Below are 21,664 nucleotides of genomic sequence, written 5' to 3' on the forward strand. Positions count from 1 at the left end.
CTGCATTAGTGACGTACCCCAAGCGCTACCGACTAGGATGTGGCCTCAGAGGCAGCTCCTGGACTCATGTTAATCATGACTCTTCATCCCATGCAGAAGCCAAGAGTGTGCAGCCAATCCTCTCAGCCACTGAGTGCAGATGTGCTTTGCACCCACCCTTTCTCCAACAGCAGGGATGCCCCAGACCAGGGATTACATAGCTCCAATCTTTTCCAGCCCACTGTCCCTCCAAGCCCAGCCTGGTGGGGAAGGGTGAGCAGTAGATCTTGGAGGTGTGGGCTGTGGGGACTGGGAAAAGCCTTGCCAATACACTGGTGATGGCAAGCCGTGGGAGCCTTGAGACAGCTGCAAGGCAACGCTGCCCAGAGAAGGGCTGCACTTTTCCCAAGGTGCCTCCCTGCCCACCACAGCCACTGTCACACTGACCTGGAAGACATCCTTTCTCCAGGCAAATCAGAGATGGGATATAAACAAGCATATCCTTGGATTTTCCAGGCCAAGGAGTTTTGCGGGAAGGGGTGAGCTCTGCTGGACAAGCAGCAGTGAATCAGAGGCAGCTCAGAACATGACACCTCAGAGGAAGAGTTAGTAAGAGACCCCTTATTGCTCCAGCCTTTTGTTGTCTGCTGACTTCACATCCTCATCTGGCTCAAGTGTGGGGAAAGCCCGATGACAGCATGTAGAGACAAATCATCCTCCTCTGAGCACTCAACTGCACGCAGCCATGTGCCAGAGCCACCACGTGCCAGAGCTCAGCGACTGCACAACAGGAGTCAAAGGAGCAGCGCAGAGACCCAGCTGGCCCCACTGCGGAGCTAAAGTAGCCAAAGGAGAGTTGAGGAGGATGGCAGCTGCTGCTATCCCACTGCTCTTCCGGGGGCTGGACATCAGGGGGTCATACACCCCTATGACAACCAAAGTGATGCCTTTCTTAGAAATCAGACAGTGTGCATCCAAGGGCCCATAGCCATGGGCACACTTCTTCAGCGTCTCACCCAGGCAAACAGTGACCAGCACGGTTTGCATAACAACTTCCTAAGTAGCTCAGATTATACTTGTCTCCTGCCTGCTGTGAGCAGATGCTTGCGTGGCACCAGCACAAGAGCACTGGAGCAGGCACAACACTAAGTGGTCATTACAGTTGTCCAACCAAGAGCCTAAATTCGTAACAACTGCCTCCTTTTGGGCACTAGCATGCAACCCCCATGCAAGCTGCATGTTGGGTTTGTGCTTCTCTCTTAAATATATTGCAGCAAATATTCTGGAGGTTGTGTTTATGAATCCAGTCCCAGTTTGCTTTGCTCCAGCTGTAGTGACTTGCATTTCTCTTTCTTTAGAGATAGCTTCCATTTAGCCAGGCTTGCTAAATTTTATTAAACCTCACACCAGCAAGACAACAGTTACTTAACACTACAGAAGCATACTGTCTCACTTCCTAGAAGAGGAATTCAAGTCCAGTAGCAGAGCACCCTGAAACAAAGCAGTGTGTAGAACAACACACAGCCTAGAGTAGCACACAACAGGGAACAAGCCACAGACCTGCAGCAAACGCAGGCTCCCTTCACCTCAGGCTTGTAATGTGCCATTTCAAGGCCATCCAGGAAAGACCTCAATAGTCAGAAAGTCAGTAAGGCTACAAAAGGACTCCCGGAGTATAGTGTCTCCTGCCCAAAGAGCCACAGATCCACTTCCAGAGTCTTTTAAGTACAACATCAGAGTTTTTAAGAACAAGCTAAGTCACTTCACAAAGTTTATAAACAAACAAAATACATCAAGTTTCTATTTCCTAGCCCAGCACCTTCCTTACCTTCCTCTGGTTAAGCTAGAGGAAAGCGCTATTAGCTTTAAATGGTACCCCTTACTTCTGCCATGTCCTGGAAAGGGTCTGAGGACATAAATCAAAAACTAGGGCACTTGCACTATGCCATTCAGCCCCCACCCATATTTTTAAAAGGTCTTTTCCAGCATCTCTTCCCCAAAATACCCTTTGCTTTCCCAATAAACAGACAAAACATTGCAGGTAGTATAAGGAACATTTTGGAGTATTACAGACAACCTTTAAAGCATGGTTAAAGCCATGTTCCTATGTGGACTTCCCTACATTGATGCCATGTACATGTGAGCAGCATGAGAAGACAGCAGACATCGGGGCCTGGCAGGGACAGGGCTGCAGTCCAATTCAGGTAACTTGTAGTACACACGTAGAGATGACCACAGATCTTCTTTCACTCTCCATCCGGGTTCACACACCAAGTGCTGTAGCAATATATGGTATTTACAACCACTTTTAGCAAACGTTAAGGTACATAAAAGCACGTTTTCATTATGCTGCAAAAACAACTTCTTCTTGGTTCTTTGTATGAAGATTTGTAATCCATACGTGAATCAAGCGTCAAGGGCCCAAATACTCAAAATGCATCCAAAACAATGCTTCTAATCCTCTCTTCAGCTGGTATTCTCTATCATCTTCTCAAAAATTTTATCAGAACTACAGGCTGAATAGGAGTATTTCTGGAGTGCAAGAGTTGCCTGGTTTTACCCATCACATACAGACTGAACACAATGGTTACAGTCTGGAGTGTTAAAATCAAACTGTAAAGGCACAAGAACAACTGACAATATGCAACTCTGGTATTAAAATAGGGTTTAGCACTTCTGCGGGCTGGTATCTCATCCGACTGGGCAAGAGTAGTTAAATCTGTTCCTCTGACACTGTTGGTTTGTACAATGACACTGGGTGAAGTTTGGATTGGAACTTCTGACAAACGAAACCTATGCTGTCCAACATCTTCAAGATGTGAGTAGGTAAAACCTGGGGTTGCAAGAGGAACTGATGTGGGTGTACTGGTATCCATGTCGGGCACTGCAGTCTCCCAAGATGTTAAGTGCTCTATCACAAGAGAAGTCAAAGCTGAGCTGAACGTCTGGTATGTAATGGCTGTGGTTGGTGGGCAGTTCAGGTGCTCAGCTGTTAGAGCCACAAGAGAAATATTTTGTAGTGCCAGTGGGCTCTGACACATTAGAGATGGCACATTTTTAACTATCTCCATGCTTTTGAGGAGCCACTCTCTGAAACCAAGAATTTGGCAATCACATCTCCAAGGGTTGTCGTCAAGGGAGACTTCTTGCAGCTGAGGTAAAGCAGTAAAGAAGTCTCCAGGAAGAGACTGCAGTTTACTGCTATTCAGGTAAACTTTCTGAAGGTGCTTGAGATTATGAAAGAGGTTTCTAGGAAGAATCTCAAGCCTCTTATCAAAAAGAGAAATGTTCTGCAGTTTCTGAAGGCTCAGGAAGATGCCTTCTGGCAAACTGGAAATATTATTTGTATGCAGAGAAAGGCCCCGCAGTTCATTCAGACCACTGAATACATTCTTAGGAAGAAAACTAAGCTCTGGATTAAAACTCAGCACAAGAAGCTCTAAATTTGTCAAGTTACTGAACACAAAATCTGGTATTGTTGAGAGCTTTGTGTGATACAGCCACAGGCCACCAAGATGCCTCATTTCTCCAAACAATACTTCCGGAAGAGACTTCAGTGGGTTCCTGTACAAGGTCAATTTAGACAGGTCATGCAAATGCAGAAAGAGCCCAGAGGGCAAAACCTCAATCTTGTTCCTGGAAAGTGTTAGGCTTTTCAGTTTATGAAGACAACAAAATGCATCAGGGGCAATGGACTGGATGTTATTGGAATGCAGGAAGAGCTCCATCAGCTCCTTCAGGCTATCAAACGTACCAGACTCTATTGAAGACAGCTTGTTAAAGTACAGCATCAGCTTCTCGAGCCTGGTTAATGTACTAAATATATTTCTAGGCAGTGCTGCCAAATAATTTCTTGACAAGTTCAGTACTCTGAGTTTGGCAAGTTTCTTCAGCATGCCACTGGGAAGTGCTGTTAGTTGGTTTTTGTTCAAGTAAAGCTCCTCCAAACTAGCTAGTTTGTCAAACAGGTTTTCTTCGATGGATTTCAACCTGTTATTCTCAACGATCAATTGCTGAAGCTGTACCATGTCATCAAACACTTCTGCGGGAAGTTCGACCAGCTTATTCTCTAGCAGTTTGAGGGCTTTTAGCCTCCTCAGGCCTTTAAAAGCCACTGGTGAAATCAGAGAGATGTTATTTGAAGACAAGATGAGATGCTGCAGTTCCACCATACTAGAAAAAACACCCTGCAAGTATGTTACATTAGTGCCCGTTATGTGAATTTCTGTCATATTGCAAGGCAGATTTAAGGATTCCAGGTCTTTGATGTGGGGACCAGAGCAATGAATTGCATTTTTTGAAGAGCAGTTGCACTTCTGAGGACAAATAGATGCATCCAACTGGAAGAAAAGCTTGATCATCACTGACAAGCAGAACACCAACATCTTTGTTGAAGTGCTAGAAACATTAGCTGTTACAAGAGACAAGAGAGAGTCAGGATTTGATCACACATAGTAACTTAGCAGCACTTGTACGAATATATCATAAAACCTGCAAACGTGTGCAAAATTTCTCTTGGCTTGAAAGAAAACTTCAAAATCTCTATTACTGTTGACTGCAAATATTTCTAAGGTGGTCAGCTTACACTGAGAAGTACAGATAAAACTCTTTTGTAAATCAAGTATTCCTTGTTTATATTTGTACTAGTCAAGTATAAAAAAATCATATGAAAATCATGATGAATCCCCAAGTAGTCATAAGGCATGCGTTTATTTGAACAGAAAAGCAACTCTAAGTTACACACAGAAAGTATTTTAAAAAAATTATCAAAAAGTCCCGTACCCACTGTTTTTTATTGTAGGTTACCCAAGGTTTAAAAATAAAGTTTAGCCTGCAAAAATAGATAACGGAGGTAAAAGGGTGTCCTATATTTTAAGCAGCCTATATTAAAAACAAAGCAGCACAAAGTTCTGTTAAATCATTTCCCAGTACTTGCAAATATTCACTTCTTGGAACAGCTCAACACCACACAAAAAGCAACAGGCTATTTTTGACATAGTCTGAAATGACACACAAGAACTCATAGAGCACAGGACAGGAGTGAGCCTCTAATAATCAAGGAGTCTCATTTCAGCAGCTTAACACAATGCCAAGTTATCGGTGGTATCAAAAATATAATGAAATGAGAGGAAAGAAGTACCATGAAGTTAGCCAGAAAGCTGTAGCAATAAAGGTAGATCAGTACGAAACACCATGAAGTTGGGAAGTTGTATAGATTTCCAAACAAAAAAAGGAACAGGAAAGCAATCCTGGCTATAATGCTAATATTTAACAGAGCATGTCAAACAGAAATCCACAGTTTAGAAATACTTCCTTAGTGAAATCAACAAGTCTAAGTGTACCAAAAACCTGGAAGTCAAGCACCTGGCTGATGAGTAGGAGAAGCAACAGCTGGGACTGCAGGAATAGCAGCACAAGTTCTGCAAACACAGCTGGCACAGCCGATGCCGTGTCACTCTTCAGCATTGAGAATACTGGGGAAGAGGAGGGCCCATCCCAACATACCCTTTTTCCAGGGGAAAGGGTGAAGCTCTCCCCCAACAGCATCAATAGACACAGGTACAAACCCTACCACTGAGATAGCAGAGCTTCTTACATGCCTGAACTGCTGACAAGAACCAGAGATCAAAACCAGCTGCTGCATAAAAATAAAAATATAAAAAAAAAAAGCAAAGGAAGGGAGTAGCTTGAACATAATAAATAAAAAGATTCTTGGTTAGGTTCAGAGTACTGCAGGTTGGTAAACCTGCATCCCTTCCTTGGGAAGGTAAGGACATGGCATCTAGTGTTATCAACTACCAGCGACATGGTGCTGCAAAGCAAGCTCTTACTGGGCTTTCTGGAACTTTTTGAATGAGACTGTAAGTCACCAAAAGCAGGCTGTAAGATTTCACCCTTCCAAAGGACTTTTCCATGTCAGAGTATCCTGTCTTCCTAGTAGTATCTCCCACCCCAAAACCAACCATCCCTCATAAACCTTCACCTCAAAACTCAAGAACCATCCTGTCCTGAACCCCCTTATCCCCACCTTGGCATGTTGATGAGCACATTCCTGTCCACATGGGCACCTCCGCCCACAGCACGATGAACAGGCAGCTGGTGAACTGCTTCCTGGTGGTGCCTGGGCACAACCCTCCACATGCAGCAGAAACACACCAAGAAAATTCCTTCTCAAACCCTAACTGGCATCACAGCCTTCCCCAACTCAACCCAAGACCACTGCAGAACTCCAAGATTCAGTGAGATGGAAAAAAAGAAGATCTAGAGAACAAGAGGGGTAAAAAAAGCCCAAACTAAATTGTTATGTTAAAGACTGTAAATGCAGGTCCCTCAGAGGGCATGACTGCAGACCACAGTCTGTAAAAAAAGAAACAGGCTTATGCTAGACTAGACTGGGGATGTCCGTGTCCCTGGTCTTATAACAAGAGTGTATGCAACGAGACAATGTTAGACACTCAGAAGTGCTTGAAGACATTTTCACAAACAATAAAATGGTAGAAATTCTTGCAAGAGACTAAGACCACAAGCATACGACTGGCACAGGAACTGGATAATCCTATGGATCTCAAACGTCTACAGCTGCAAATGGTATTTTTAAAAGAAATATTTAAACTTCTATAATGGAAGTCACAGTAAGATCCATCTAATAATAATAATTATACATTCCTATGCATCATCTCCTCAAACCCTTCTGTGAGACACCTGGCATTCCAGAAAGGACACCAGCCTGGCTGGTCATTTACCATGTTCTAATCTAAAGCCTCTTTCCCTTTCTTCCACCCCCTTAATATTTCTCAAGACTAAAAAAGGATGCTAGAAGCAATGCATCAATAGTGTTGCTATAGTAAAAGTCACAGATCAGTTTTGAACTTAATTTCATAGAATACTAAGCACACATATAATTCACCATGGTACTTAACATTTTTACTTTCTTGCAAGTTTCTAAACTCATGTGAGCATGAAAAAGGAATTTTAAATTGTACCTTATAAACTTATCTGCCTTTCAGATGAACTTACTAGCAGGCAATCGGGCTTCACCATGATTCTACACTTTAAATGGGAAGTAAAACAGCAAAATGCATCCTCTAGATAACACTTTCACCCCTGTTTGCGTAACTACTGTGAAAGGCCAAAGAGTATTTTAAGCTTCAGAGCAGATTTTGCCTATATTTAGTTGTGTAAGCAGCCAGCTTCCACAGGTTGTATGCAACTCCAAAATCAGATTTTGAGACCCCTGACAGAACAGGAGAAGCCTGAAGTCACACATGCAACAGCACAGAAAACGCAGCTCCTTTGACAGCAATACTGGAGCATGTGCCTCAGCCAACCCAGTGCAAATCTGGGTGAAGTCAGAAGTATACATTTCAATACGAATTATCATCAGAAATTACAAATTTGTTACACAGATTCACTGTGGTCTGACGCATTATGTTTTGAAGGAGTGGACACACCCACTTTAAACAACCAAGCGACGGATCTGTACCTTTACAAGGAGCTCTGACTTACTTTCTTGCAGGACTGGAGTCAAAGCAATTTGAGTAAAGAAGGGAGAGTTTTTTATTTAATGCTTTGGCTAAGCAATCCAGGGTTGGCCTATTTGGCTTCTGTTTTTCCTCCAAGTCTTCTGGCCAACAAAGCCTAAATCCAGACAGATTCTGAAGAGAAAAAAGCTTTAAGTTACCAAAATATTAGCTTGAAATTGAAAGTTTTTCTAATTAAGTAACCAGGTATTATAAGTATCTTATCTTCAAATTTAAAATCACGTGCTCTGACAATGAACATTTAAATGGTGGGTGAGCCACAGGATGGAAAAGGCGCCTTCACTTCTGCGTGATTCTTCTGAGGCGACTGCGGCAAAGTGACAGCTCACAACCAGGAATGCTTGCCCTAGAGTCTTTTCAAGATAACGCCTCCCACGTGTCAAAGAGCAGAAGGAACATGTGGATAACAGGAAGCGGAAACAAGCTGCTATCACATGCGCAAGGTCTGGCTTTGAAATGGCTCTCATGAGCCAGCAGGTAAAAGTACGGTCAGTATTACCCCACTGCAGAACTGCAGTGCTACCGTACCACTGCTAACAAACAGCATGCATACTTTTCCACCCAGTCTTCAAAAATACACAGGCACTGAACAAGATACCCATGACATCAGGGAATAAGTCTGTATTCTTCAATAAGCTTTTGATCTAACTGTATGAAGAATAATTAAAAAAACATTTCATGAAACTAATGAGAAGAGTTAAAATATCTGTTCATTTTAATTTTATTTTCAAAGAACTTCAGTCACAAAAATGATTTACAATCTATTTACAATTCTATTGTACAGTTAATTATGTATGCCTCTTGACAACAGGGTACCATTCTAGAGCAGCAATACATATTTTAAATACAAAGATGTAGTATCATTTCAGATCTAAAAATAAAAAGGAAGCTGAGCTTCTAGAGAGCGCTTGTAATGATGAACCTTTTAATCTGTGTTAGGCTTGAGGAATTCATGACAAACTGAGTAGTTTCTGGTTCACATAATTATCAAACAAGCTGCAATTTGTTGAAAATAGCTTTAAAAACCTGAAGCTTTACTGTATAAAAATCAACATATTCAAGACTCTAAAAACTGTCAAAACCCCACAGCTTTCCCTTGCACATACAAAAACCTAAGTTTACAAGTCAGAATTCCATGGGAGAAATCCTACAGAACTTCAGCTCTCTCATTTTGTGATGCCCAACATAAGCATTAAAAATTTGCAGCATAAAAAGAACTCCACATCTGCTTAATGTTATACTGTATATACACATACAGTACAGGATAATTTACCCAATTTGTGACGACTGTTCAGCACAACCTTCATGAAGACAAAAATAAATAGAATTAAAAATCCAATAACTCTTAAAAAGTGCAACAGTAAGAGTTTCCAATTGACATTACAATGAATACGGACAGTCAGTGCTGTGAGTGTTTTAGCTGCTTCTACTCAAACATTACTCACAGCATTTTTTTGTTGCTTTTACAGTAGATTTTGTTCTATAGTACATGAAACTACAGTTTCTGCTAATCGAATCTGAAGGGAAGAGGAAAAAACCTTTAAAAATAACCCTGAGGGATATACAATTTAATGATCTTGCAATTTATTTCTAAAAAGTAACATTTATTATTTAGCAATTGCTTTTCTGGATAGACCAGTCCTTTAGGTATGTGCATAAATAATATTTAAAAATCAGTAATATTTACAAATCCTAATACATCAAAGTAAAATACGTACAGATTAAAGTCTGCATACACAAATAATTTAATAATAAATCAAACTCCTCAACGTAAGGCCAAAATATACAGCAGGAAGAAAATGTCTAATAAGTATCTAGTGGAGCTCACTAAATCAGTCTGTTCACCTGAATTTAGACTTCCAAGATGAACATTAGAAGAGATTCTTTTCACTACAAACTGAATTTCATTTTACTTCAAAGCAGAAACTGAATACACTAGTGCAGATATAGTTTGCTGCATTTCTGAAAACCAGAAAAACTAAACTGCTCAAGATGAGAAAAATTATAGGTGGCTAAACTCAGCTCTTGGGCAGGAAGGCATAAATCCCAATAATTGCAGAAGATGCAAAAGCTTATTTTGTGGCTGAACTTGCAACAACAAAAAGGATTCTTAGAAAAGCTGATTTAGTATTCTTGACTAAGCGTCAGAAGCAAATAGGTCAGAGCTCAAGCATGCAACCTCAAGAACATTTACCAACTCTGAACGCATACCTTGAGGAAACCAGCTCCCATTTGCAAAATATTCAAGTTTAATGGGCTCATGACCCATGAGTCACTCAATCAAGTGGAGACACTTGGCAACTGAGTTCCCTAAAATGCTCTCCAAAGTCAAGCTTACCTTAAAAAGCTGTTTCCTCCTTACTTTCTAGATAAGTCTAATTAATCAGAATCAGATTGAAAGTCTACCTTCAGGAATCAAATACGCCAAGAGAAATTATCAGTTTAGAGAAAGTATTAAGCAAAAGTATTTAAAAGGGAAAGACACAAATGTTTTCTTTCACTTCTGATGGAACACTCAAGCTATGATGGTCAATGAAATGGAAAGCAAAAGCGTTTAAGCGTAAGTCACAGCTCCCAGGTTCAAGATGCATAGCTTAACAACATTTTTCAACTAAAATATTGTGTTTTTTTTTTAAATTTGAATACTACTTACGCAGCTCAGAATTATTCTTCATCAATTATTCCATGCTACAAAGATTGTGTAAAATCAACAGTGACAGAAATCAGCCAACTGACTCAAGTTCATGATTAATAAATTTATCCAAGTCCACAGTTGCAGACTCCTTAAAAGCTACTGATGTTGTTCTACGTTTATGGCCTTAAGAAGCCAGGACTTTTACACTGCTCTGTTGAATGAATGCTAAGAAAACCACTTCCCCCTTCCTCCTGCTCCTCCCCTTAAAAACAAACAACAATAAAAAAAAGAAATCAGGAAGAGAGATGGCAGCTGGACTGGAGGATAGGACATTATATGCATACTATTTATGAGGAGCAAGTGCTAATAACTTAAGTTCTAGGAAAAAGTCTTCCAAACCATTTAGCACGACTTTTAAATTCCTCATTGGCACAGTAAATGCTGCAGAACCTGTAACCTCAGCAGTGGGGGACACTGTGTATACTGACTTACAGAACAGCACAAGGGAATTAGGTCTGACCTGAAAATTTCCCCATATTAAAACAATGCAGGAATGAAGTTGTCTCCACAGGAATTAAAACAAAAACAAATCCCAAACAAAAAAAAAGAACAAAAAAACCAAAGCCCATAGAACAGTGAATACCACCCAACCTTGAATTCCATCATCAGAATACACACACTTTAAAATGATCCCAGCCAGCGAGGGAGTTTGGGGCCCTCCTGTCACAACTCCTCTGAAGGACCCGACTTGCTTCTCTGAAGGTTCTCTAGAGAATTGTGACTTCTCCAGATCCCTCCCAAAGCTTGGAGGTGTCTGAACCAGTCAGTTGCATCTGGTCAGAACAGACTGATCAAGAGTCCTTATTTTGTCATCTTCCTGAAGACACCAAAACCGACTTTTCTAACAGTTTAACAAGTTGAAGATGGTTTGGACAGAAGTAATTTATGGTCTCAATAAAATAGAAAAGAAGTTTTAAACTCTGCACATGAAGACGATGCCTGCTTCTACATCTTTGCAGGCCTATTTTTTTAGCGGTCTTGTATTTGACACCGCCTAATGGCAAAACAATGTACCGCTACCCCAAGTGCTTAAGCAGCATTACTGGTGATGCAAAGCTTTCTTTTTTTTTCTTTTTTTTAATATATAAAATACACATAAGCCTTATAGTTCTGTAGCAAGACAGATTTTAGCTCATCTATTTTCACTTAGTTGTGTTTCATACAGCTACATATAGTGCTTAAGACACTGGCAGTCTCTTTAAAATGCGTATGTTCTTAACATGCACAAATCCCAAAGCATGGGCATGTGAAAATATTCTTCCCTCCCACCCCCATTTCCCTTGCAGCAGTAACTCTGGCCTTACTACTTCAAGGTATATAGGAAAATTGTCTTAAGATTTACAAATAAAACATGGTCCACAAAGGGATAATCGAATCCTTCTGCTGGAAAAAACAAGGTGTGTGAAGAAATGCACAGCTAAATGTAATAAAACATGACACAGAAGAAAGTGTTTAGATTCTCCAGCCTTCCTTCTCCAAAAACTTTAGAGTGTAGCCAAATGCCTCCTCCTCTGGAGGCCACTTAAGCCCTTCCTTGGGGTTAGCTACAAAAGAAGCCAAGAACCCACTTGAAAGCAATGTGCTTTCTTCTTAAGGACAGAGCATAATGTTTCTATAGCATTTCCAATTCCTGCTGTGGCAGACTACAGAATTAAATTTAAAACCCAAACATTACACCTGGAAACAGTCCTTAACAGCGGGGACAAAATTCATGGTACACACACCAAAACTTCAGAACCGTTCTGAGGCACAAAGCTTTTCAACAGCTGAGTATGAAAAAAGGGAAAAAAAAAGAAAAGCATGGTAAGATTATTATGTGCCTCTAGTACATTGATGTCATTGCACCATAGGGTTTACATAAACACGTGCCCTGGTAAGCAGGTTAGCACAATGATTAAGATGCTCCAGGCAAATATAATGAACCTGTTTTCACTGCTCTGCAGTTTAAACCTTCAAATACATCTCATTTAAGAATAATGAAATTCGAAAGAAGGTGGAAGGAAACAATCATTTTTGTTCTGCCTAAGGAAACCTACATTTTTAAAATGTATAGCCATAACATGTCTGGCTCTGAACTTTGTATTCAGGGAGACAAAACAGTTGGACATATCTGCATTAGAATTTGACATTTAGTATATTGCAATTTCAAATAAAGCCTTAAAATTACATTCTTACGAATACTACTAAAGACACATGCCACCAAGATCCACTGTTATGTTACAGTGATGATTTGATATGAACCATTTTCTTGGGATGGTGCTTTTGCTTCTGTTGTTGTTCTGGGTTTTGGTGGCCATTCTGGATCAACCAGCAGTTCCTGAGCTAGATGCATATACTTGGCTTTTGGCGTCTTCTCTCTGCAACCGAACAGGGAAGAAAGGAAAGAGACTCCACAGCGATCCACAGCCTCCTGCAGAAGTGAACAGATTTGAAAGTTGGATTACCATAAGAAAAAATTAACTAAGAACACACTAAAATGCTGGAACACCTATTATTTTAATTTCTAATTTACTATTTTGTCATTTTGGTTCTAGAATGTATAGTACAGAAACTCTTCTGTTGTATCATTACTTCTACACTATATTGGCAATGACATTTAAAAAATATTAAGAAAACCCAAGTATTCTGCATTATTGCAACATCAAAGGTCACCAACAGCTTTTATGCATATTTTATAATAGTTTCCATAAACAAGGGTATAACAGGCACAGTTAAATGATGTTACTGTTGAAGAATAAAAGCCTGGCCTAGAAAAAGAAGTCAAATTCCTGGAGTCTCACAACACTTTTAAGCAATGAATTGTTTTAACTGAAGGCAGCCAGCCAAAAGTGGCAGAATTCAACTTGCTGATACTGTGAAACCTAAGTCCTACAGGTATCAATAGTTATCAAAACAGACATAAATTATTGAATTTAGGTCTTCCTTCCTATTTTTCCTCTCCCAGTCCTAAATGCATTTAACTAACTGCAGAAGAGAAACACCATTCCTGACTCTCAAGACTGGATCCGTCTCACATCTCTGCGAGCACCTATAACCTACATGGCTGACATTTAAATAAAGATATAGTCTCCGGTTTTCTTTGTGCTCTGAACTTCTTTCAGTTGGTGAACTGAACCAAACATGAGCCTTACGCACAACTTCCATTATTCGGTGAACACAAGGCAGTTCATTCTTAAACAGCCTCAAAAGGACAAATGTAAGCTGAAGTGAATACATTTAATAAAAATTAGTGCTGAGAAATAAACCACTGTAATTCTAGCAAGAACAGATGTATAACCAACTGAAAGTAATAAGCCAACAGGCCTAAAGAAAAAGCTAGTTTATATGGGATTCACACAGATTTCCTTCATGTATCATGACCAACATTTCTGGTGACCTGAAAAATCAGGAGCTAAATCCGAACATCTCCTAATGGCCTCCTAAACCATCTGAAGTTAGTAACATACTTTCATTTACCATTTTGTTTAATTTCATTTATACATGCTATAAATTACAGCTCTCAGACAATGATTTAAAACTCCCAACCAAATCAATGTAATAAAGAACTGGATTAGACCCAGCATCAGCAATTCTGATTCCAAGCACATCAAGCCTTTCCCAGTCCTAGCACGCTAACTTGTGAAAAAGCAAATAAAATTTCTAGTGTGCAACATGAAGATATAGTGAGAAAAGTCTTAAAAGCAATCCTCTGGGTTTGCTTCACAGCTCTTCTAATACAGAGGTAGTTTCTTTGATAGTCAACAAGGAGAAAAATACATAACCAGAAGCCTTTCTCTTTTAATATTCTAGTAACAGAAATCTGATTTAAGTAGCTTAAGATAAGGCAACAGACACTTATAGATCATAAAAAGGTAACACTGAATTAATCTGCATGCACTCAAATGATGACAGCAAAATACTAGTCTCCAACCTGAGGAGGCTGGGCCATGGTGAGGCGATATTCTCCTTGTTTGTCTCGATTGAACACAACCTTCCAAAGGATCATATCAAGGAGGACATTCTGTGAGACATTACAGTGAGCAGGGAGAGTTAAAGAAACTAATGATCATATGTTGTTAGTACGCACATTACAAATAAAACCTGAAATAGTGTTAGGCATAACTGAGTGCCAAAACAGAGAGTTTACATTACTTGGCAGTACTTAAGTGATTAACATTTTCGTTCTTAAAGTTCTCACATGAGATTTAAGAATACAAACATGTACTTTAAATCAACTGCAACAGTGACCACAACTGCATCCATGACTATGGGTAAAAATCATAAATACAAATTCTTAAGGTGTTTCAATACTCTAAAAGAAACTATGAAGTACTGAAAACATCAGTGCTTAAAGCACTTTCCCCTCAAACCATCTTTAATATTATAGTGGATTTCATGCTGGAGCTATGCTTTGTTCATAGTTTGTTTTAAACCAGTCACATTCCCAGAAAAGCTTTAGTGGGGTGGCAATGCAAGGCCATCAGCAGGAAGTCTGAAGGAATTCTGCAGGAGCCATTCCAGATTTCAGAACGGGCAGAAGTTGAACAGTATGTCTGGTTACTCTCATACTGCTGTGCAGGAGGACTTGAGAGCCTTGACAAATCCGGCAACACAGGTGTGAACCTGTATCTTTCATGTCCTTGAGCCTACAACTCTGATCTTTGGACAGATTCCACTTTTAACTTCTGACTAACCCCTGCCATTAAGAAAGGGGAGCTAATTAGCCAGACTTCTATAATAGATTTTATAATGCTTACGATTTTATAATATACCAGAATTTTATAGCACTTTTATAAACCATTTGCCAACAAATCTTGAAGATTACTAGATGTTCGTTTTTGAAGCCAGTCTGTCCCAGGCTGTAAGGAGGTGAAAAGAAACATCTGCTAGGATCTGACTTTGTTGTGCAATATATTTCTATCATCTGGTAGAAAGAATATGCATGCTTTGTGAACCTAGTCTGCGACCCACATGGAAGCAAAAGACTTACAGAGCATTTCAGAAAACATGCCTGGGGCAGCCAGTCAGAAACCATTCCTGTTGTAGAAGCCATGAAGAAACTACATAGGATCACAGCGTGACACAAAACGTTCAAATTGGCAAACGTGACAAAAGATGATAAACCAAATCCCTTATTTATCCCATCATCATAAGACTCTTAAAGATGCAATTACCGAGAGATTAGTCTCAGCAGAACAAACTTTAGGTGATATACATACATATTACCTCGTTAAAAGAAGTAAGGAGATGCCACCAGCAGCTTTTCCTACATACTCAGAATATGAACCGTAACTGTTCCTCAGTAACTCACACCCAGAAACTCTGAAGCGTAGTGAGCAGAAAATCCAGCCAGACACACAAGGACAGAAAGGCAATAAGCTGGACTGGAAATGAGCTGGCACTACATGAAAAAGCTTCAGGGAGCCTAGAATAGCATTGCTGGAGTTGGACACAGTTCAAAGGGTGGGACAAAAGCAGGCTGAAGTTATGGAAGGTGAAGTGTGTATCATAAAACAAAGTCTGGGATTTGAGGATCACAAGACAATGCTTCTGTTGGTCACTTGCTGTAAGACAACTTATCTGTCCTAACAAAGCATTCAACTAATAGTGGAAGAGGAAGAAATAGGTTGCAAGTCAATGCAGAACATCCCAAAGAATTAATGAATTGTATAGGTACTTCTATTCCACTGCTAAAGTACGCGCAACAAGATAAATAGGTAAGTCAGTCTGAAAGGAATGCAACAAATCATCCTACCAGTTTTGGCAATGACAGTTAAGTGATTAAAGTGTCAAAAGATGATAAATCAATCCAGCCCAGGAAAAAGAGTGGGGTGGGGCTTGAAATACTGGGTGAGAGCAAACATTGTACAGTAATCATACTGCTTAGGTTATGTTTAGTAGAATTTCACAACTTTACAGATTGGTGTGGCAACCAACAAGGCGCAGGAGTGGAACATTATGAACTTTTAAGCCAGAGGAGAACCATTTGTCTACAAGAGGCACATGCCGATACATGGACTGACACTGTACAGACTGTCTACTGGAGCCCTTACACTTCCACAAGAGAAATAGCACCAGCTTGTATAAAAGTTAGAAAGATCATCTGCAAGAACAAAGTAATTCTTCAGCAGAAGGTAAGTTTCTTTCTCCAAGTGACGTTTACCACAGGACTGAAAACTGTAACCTGCACCTATTTAGACTTCATGTATCAACACAAAGCTCAATTCCAAGGAATAATCTTAGTATTTCAAAAAAGCTGATAACCCAGAGATGGTAATAAAATGTTTAAATTAATCAGAAGACAAAAAAAGGCCACGATTCTGCAACTTCAGAATGCCTGTTTTGTTTCAGTAGTAAAGACAACAATATACATAAAATTTAACTTAACAAATAAAAAAGGAGGCAAAACCCCCCAAACTATTAAGAGTTTCACAGTACAAAACCATGGAAGAATTAAAAGGCATAAATGAAAACACCACAAGCAAGATTAAGAGTAAATATAGGACAATGTAAGAAAGACAGGATCTTTAGGAGAGGATAAACTTGTTAACCACAAGGCAAAGGCCAAAATAATTAGTAGCTACTGCCATATTTTGGAAAAGACAAGTTACCACCTATCAGGTGAACCACTTGAATACATGGTCCAATAGGCAGTGACATAATAGCATATATTGCAGATTCTATTTGGAACACATTTTGAACACAAAGCCTTTTCAATCAAATTATGCAAAAAAACTCTTTGGTTGACTTATTTTTACTACGTCATGAGTAACAGGAAAAAACTAGTCAACTGGAAAGAACAGTAATACTATAGCAATCTTCAAAGGCCAAACTGGCATGATCCAAGCAAACATTATGCTGGTTACCTTGATAGCAATCCCTCACATAGTAATGGAAATACTGACTAGAAGCTGACAAAAACATTGTGCAGTAAAAACAGATAATTGCAGCGTGCAAGTGCTAGATAATGTTGAAAGGTTTTTTCATCTTGCAGGAAAAAAAGTGACTAATGGCTGCAACCAAAACCCACATGTATTCAAGCTGGAAATAAGGCATCAATTTAACAAGAACTAACCACAGGAATAAATGACTGACTTTGAATCCAGACTCTTCCTGGAAGATGTATCTGTCAAACTTCAACTCTTGAAAACAACATAGGTGTAACTGAAGGAAAGGTAGGGCATGTTTCTGCCCCCATTAACTCTGGAATTACAGCAGAAGAGGTCAATATCCAGAGTGACTGACCTTGGTCAAGCTCAGGGCTGGAAAAAGCAGATCTGAATGAACATCCCTACTTCTGGACTTGCATCAGATTAAATGAGCAAGTTATATAGCCCTGCATTATTCTGAACAATAAGCTATGCACATGAATCAACTCAATAAAGATGTGCTCTCCTAATGATTTTATATAGTTCTCTACTATGTTAATTTCTTCTGAACTGAATTCACTTAGGAAATCAATATGGAGAGTACTGTCCCATAAAAGAGTTAAAATAATTTAGAAGCCCTTCCACTTCTCTACCCTCCCCCCGCCCCCCTTTTTAAATTAAAAAGGTTTTAAAATTATGTTTTTAACATAGAAAACTCTGACACCCTAAGTTTAGCCTAAAAGGACATTTTAGGAATACAAACTTAAAAAGAACACAGTGGCAACTTACACTGTGAAGAGAGACCTTCTAAACGAAAGACAAACACCTACCCTAGCAAAAAGCTCACTTAAACATTTTTTCCATTTGATTTCTTACCTCCACCAGCACGGATACAACTGCATTGAGAATAACAATGACGAGAATTCTTAGGCGCCACTCATATGGCACACACACGAGCTGTGTGAAAAAGTTGCCAGAGGTTAGCAACACACATATGAAACAAACACATATTCCAAGCAGGCTCAGAGTCATTAAATTCTCACTTCCCCCTCCCAGAGATGCTAAGTTAAAGCTCTGAAATGGTTCAAGCTTTCCCAAAAGGCAGCCAATCAGCTATCCTAGGAAGTAAAGATGCAGGCTGTAACTGGTGAATCTTACCTCAAGAAATGCGTCAATAGATTCAACAGGATGCAACATGATGAAAAATATGAAGACATAAAGAACTATCACAGATGTAACAAACAGAACTGTAAAACAAGAAGAAATATTTTTATCAGATCATCGCACAGAGTTTTGGACAGTTTTCCCGTGCATCATGGGTTCATTACTCCCTGGAAAGAACCTCTTTTCTCCCTCTAAACCCTTTCCTGGTAGATTTTGGCAATACAAGTTGTGCTGATAGCCACAAAGAGACAGAAGGCCAGACTCAGTTTCTCACTGGCTCACTTGTGATGCTGAAACATATATACACATATACTTCTACAAACGAAGCAACTATTACCATTAATTTCTTCATACATTTTAATACTTCCCTATTTTTATCTGATTATCAGAGGATAATTTGTGTGTTCCTCCAGCAACACTATTATGGCTCAAGTGGCACAAGACAATTGTAAGCAAGCCATGGATAAACAAGTTACTTGGAGTTTCACTTGGAAGTGTATACAATAAGAAAGGACTTACAATTTTTGTAGCATGGTTGTCTAAAGGGCTTTCCTTTAGAAAAGACAATTGCCACTATGAGGTACTGAAAGCTGGATATAAAAAACAAAGTTGTGTTTTCGTAATTTTTAATGTAATGTTCATCGTGAAGAGTCTCATTCCCATGGTGTGCAGAGCTGGTGTTTGTGGCATCCAATACATTACATTCACTACAAGATAAAAAAAACCAATAATTATCACTGTGTTATGGAGAAGATGCAAACCAGGCAATGACAGAACAAACTGCTACAGTAGTAAAAAAGCTTGTCCTTGAAAATCTATTACAGTAAGAAATAACTCAAAACTATGGCAGGGAGGTAGCAATTCTTGTGAATTCTGAACTTAAGAGTTTTCTTCTGCTTACAGGTTTTAAGTTTACTACATGAACTCTTTAGAAACTATCACTGTAGATACACTTTGAAGACAAGAAAATATTGCAATCTAAAAAAAAGGTTGAAACATGCCTTTGTTTTCTGAAATATCAGTTTGATTTACTGTAATTCTAACAGGAAAATCATAGAATCATAGTTAGGGCTGGAAAGGACCTTAAGATCATCTAGTTCCAACCCCCCTGCCATGGGCAGGGACACCTCACACTAAACTATGTCACTCAAGACTATTCAACCTGGCCTTGAACACTGCCAGGAATGGAGCATTCACAACAGAAGGGTTAAAAATAGGTCTGAACCATTAATTTACAATTTTAATCTCAACTGTCCCAAGGTTGAGGAGTCTTCAGACCCTGCAGTCTGGCTCTGATCCAGTTTTGCATTTCAGCTTCTGGGTAACTCATAGAATCATAGAATAGTTAGGGTTGGAAAGGACCTTAAGATCATCTAGTTCCAACCCCTCTGCCATGGGCAGGGACGCCTTACGCTAAATCATATCACCCAAGGCCTCGTCCAACCTGGTCTTGAACACTGCCAGGGATGGAGCATTCACAACTTCTCTGGGCAACCCATTCCAGTGCCTCACTACCATCACAGGAAAGAATTTCCTTCTTATATCCAATCTAAACTTTCCCTGTTTAAGTTTTAACCCATTACCCCATGTCCTGTCACTACAGTCCCTAATGAAGAGTCCCTCTCCAGCATCCCTACAGGCCCTCTTCAGATACTGGAAGGCTGCTATGAGGTCTCCACGCAGCCTTCTCTTCTCCAGGCTCAATAGCCCCAACTTCCTCAGCCTGTCTTCATATGGGAGGTGCTCCAGTTCCAGTCCCCTGATCATCATCGTGGCCCTTCTCTGGACTTGTTCCAACAGTTCCAGGTCCTTTTTATGTTGAGGACACCAGAACTGCACACAATACCCCAGGTGAGGTCTCACAAGAGCAGACTAGAGGGACAGAATCACCTCCTTCAACCTGCTGGTCACGCTCCTTTTGATGCAGCCCAGGATACGGCTGGCTTTCTGGGCTGTGAGCGCACACGGCCAGCTCATGCTCACTTTCTCATCAACCAACACCCCCAAGTCCTTCTCCACAGGGCTGCTCTGAATCTCTTCTCTGCACAACCTGCAGCTGTACCTGGAATTGCTCTGACCCAGGTGTAGGACCTTGCACTTGGCATGGTTAAACTTCATAAGGTTGGCATCAGCCCACCTCACAAGCGTGTCAAGGTCCCTCTGGATGGCATTCCTTCCCTCCAGCATATCAACTGAACCACACAGCTTGGTGTCATCGGCAAACTTGCTGGGGGCGCACTCAATCCCACTGTCCGTGTCAGCGACGAAGATGTTGAACAAGACCGGTCCCAACACCGATCCCTGAGGGACACCACTCGTTACTGGTCTCCAGCTGGACACTGAGCCATTGACCACAACACTTTGTGTGCGGCCATCCAGCCAGTTCTTTATCCACCGAGTGGTCCATCCATCAAATTGATGTCTCTCCAATTTAGAGACAAGGATGTCGTGTGGGACAGTGTCGAACACTCTGCACAAGTCCAGGCAGATGACATCAACTGCTCTACCCCTGTCCATCAGTTCTGTAGCCCCATCATAGAAGGCCACCAAATTGGTCAGGCAGGATTCCCCTTTAGTGAAGCCATGATGGCTGTCACCGAGCACCTTGTTGATTTTCATGTGCCTTAGCATGCCATTCAGGAGAATCTGCTCCAAGATTTTGCCAGGCACAGAGGTGAGACTGACTGTAATTCCCCGGGTCATCTATTTTCCCCTTCTTGAAAATGGGGGGTTATATTTCCCTTTTTCCAGTCGTCGGGAACTTCACCTGACTGCCATGATTTCTCAAATATGATGGCCAGTGGCTTCACAACTTCATTCACGAGCTCCTTCAGGACCCACAGATGGATCTCCTCAGGACCCACAAACTTGTGCACATTCAGATTTTTAAGATGGTCTCGAACCAGTTCCTCTCCTACAGTGGGCGCAAGGTCTTCATTCTCACAGTCCCTGTGTCTGCCTTCCAAGGTGGTTTGGGTGGTTTGGTCAGAGCCTTTGCCAGTGAAGACCAAGGCAAAGAAGTCATTCAGAACCTCAGCCTTCTCCAAATCCTGTGCAGCCTACTGACAACACAATGCCTTGTCAAACTGGTTTCTTTTTTCTGTAGGAGTCTGAAGTACTCCATAATTCACAGATCAATTGCTGAAGTATCAAGGCATGAGACAATTTCAGTTTTAAAATTCGCAAGCTATTTGTAATTGAAATCTGTAATCAAGCTTGTATTACTGAATCTTAAATACCAATGAAGTAATAGCTTAGGCCCACAATTCTCAAAACACCGTAAGCTTAGGATGTAGTCATACAGTTGTCAAAATTTTCCCCTTCAAACTCCTATGTATTGGTATGCTTTTCACAAAAGTTTTAGCAGACTACCTGCCATACAGAAGCTTTACATCTCAAGTACCCAAAGAGGGTCAATAAAGAGAGCAATTATTACT

The 21,664-nt window shown here is 40.4% G+C and overlaps 2 protein-coding genes across 5 annotated transcripts in view; both read right to left on the reverse strand.

Annotated features, from left to right (window-relative positions):
- Positions 1-1,355: 1,355 nt before the first annotated feature.
- GP5 (glycoprotein V platelet) lies at positions 1,356-10,298 on the reverse strand. Of its 2 annotated transcripts, XM_061452809.1 has the most exons (3): positions 10,174-10,255; positions 6,963-7,634; positions 1,356-4,390 (listed from the first exon to the last, which is right to left on the reverse strand). In XM_061452809.1, the coding sequence occupies exon 3, from the start codon at positions 4,362-4,364 to the stop codon at positions 2,463-2,465; it is 1,902 nt and encodes a 633-aa protein (XP_061308793.1). In that variant the 5' UTR covers positions 4,365-4,390; positions 6,963-7,634; positions 10,174-10,255; the 3' UTR covers positions 1,356-2,462. The 2 variants fall into 2 exon arrangements, with proteins under 2 accessions (XP_061308793.1, XP_061308792.1); XM_061452808.1 differs by lacking the exon at positions 6,963-7,634 and having other exon boundaries at positions 10,174-10,298.
- ATP13A3 (ATPase 13A3) overlaps positions 8,213-21,664 on the reverse strand; it is a 61,728-nt gene continuing 48,276 nt past the window's right edge. For 2 of the 3 annotated variants that reach the window (XM_061452799.1, XM_061452800.1), the window contains exons 30-34: positions 18,747-18,934; positions 18,222-18,310; positions 17,940-18,020; positions 14,126-14,215; positions 8,213-12,625 (exon numbers count right to left, since the gene is read on the reverse strand). In XM_061452799.1, coding sequence (XP_061308783.1) covers positions 12,428-12,625; positions 14,126-14,215; positions 17,940-18,020; positions 18,222-18,310; positions 18,747-18,934 — 646 coding nt within the window. In that variant the 3' untranslated portion in view covers positions 8,213-12,427. The remainder of the gene's footprint in view (positions 12,626-14,125; positions 14,216-17,939; positions 18,021-18,221; positions 18,311-18,746; positions 18,935-21,664) is intronic. The other variant, XM_061452801.1, reaches the window with a different exon arrangement.

The sequence above is a fragment of the Pezoporus flaviventris genome, unplaced genomic scaffold (genome assembly GCF_033815535.1).
Source record: "Pezoporus flaviventris isolate CSIRO_AGI_PZ_B2104156 unplaced genomic scaffold, CSIRO_AGI_Pfla_v1 ptg000013l, whole genome shotgun sequence".
NCBI lineage: Eukaryota > Metazoa > Chordata > Aves > Psittaciformes > Psittacidae > Pezoporus > Pezoporus flaviventris.

Coding starts and splice junctions, on each gene's coding strand:
- GP5 (XM_061452808.1), bottom strand. CDS start 10,195: ATGAAGAATAATTCTGAGCTGC. Junction 4,391..10,173: donor GAAGAATAATTCTGAGCTGC/GTAAGTAGTATT, acceptor CTCTTGTAACAG/CTAATGTTTCTAGCACTTCA.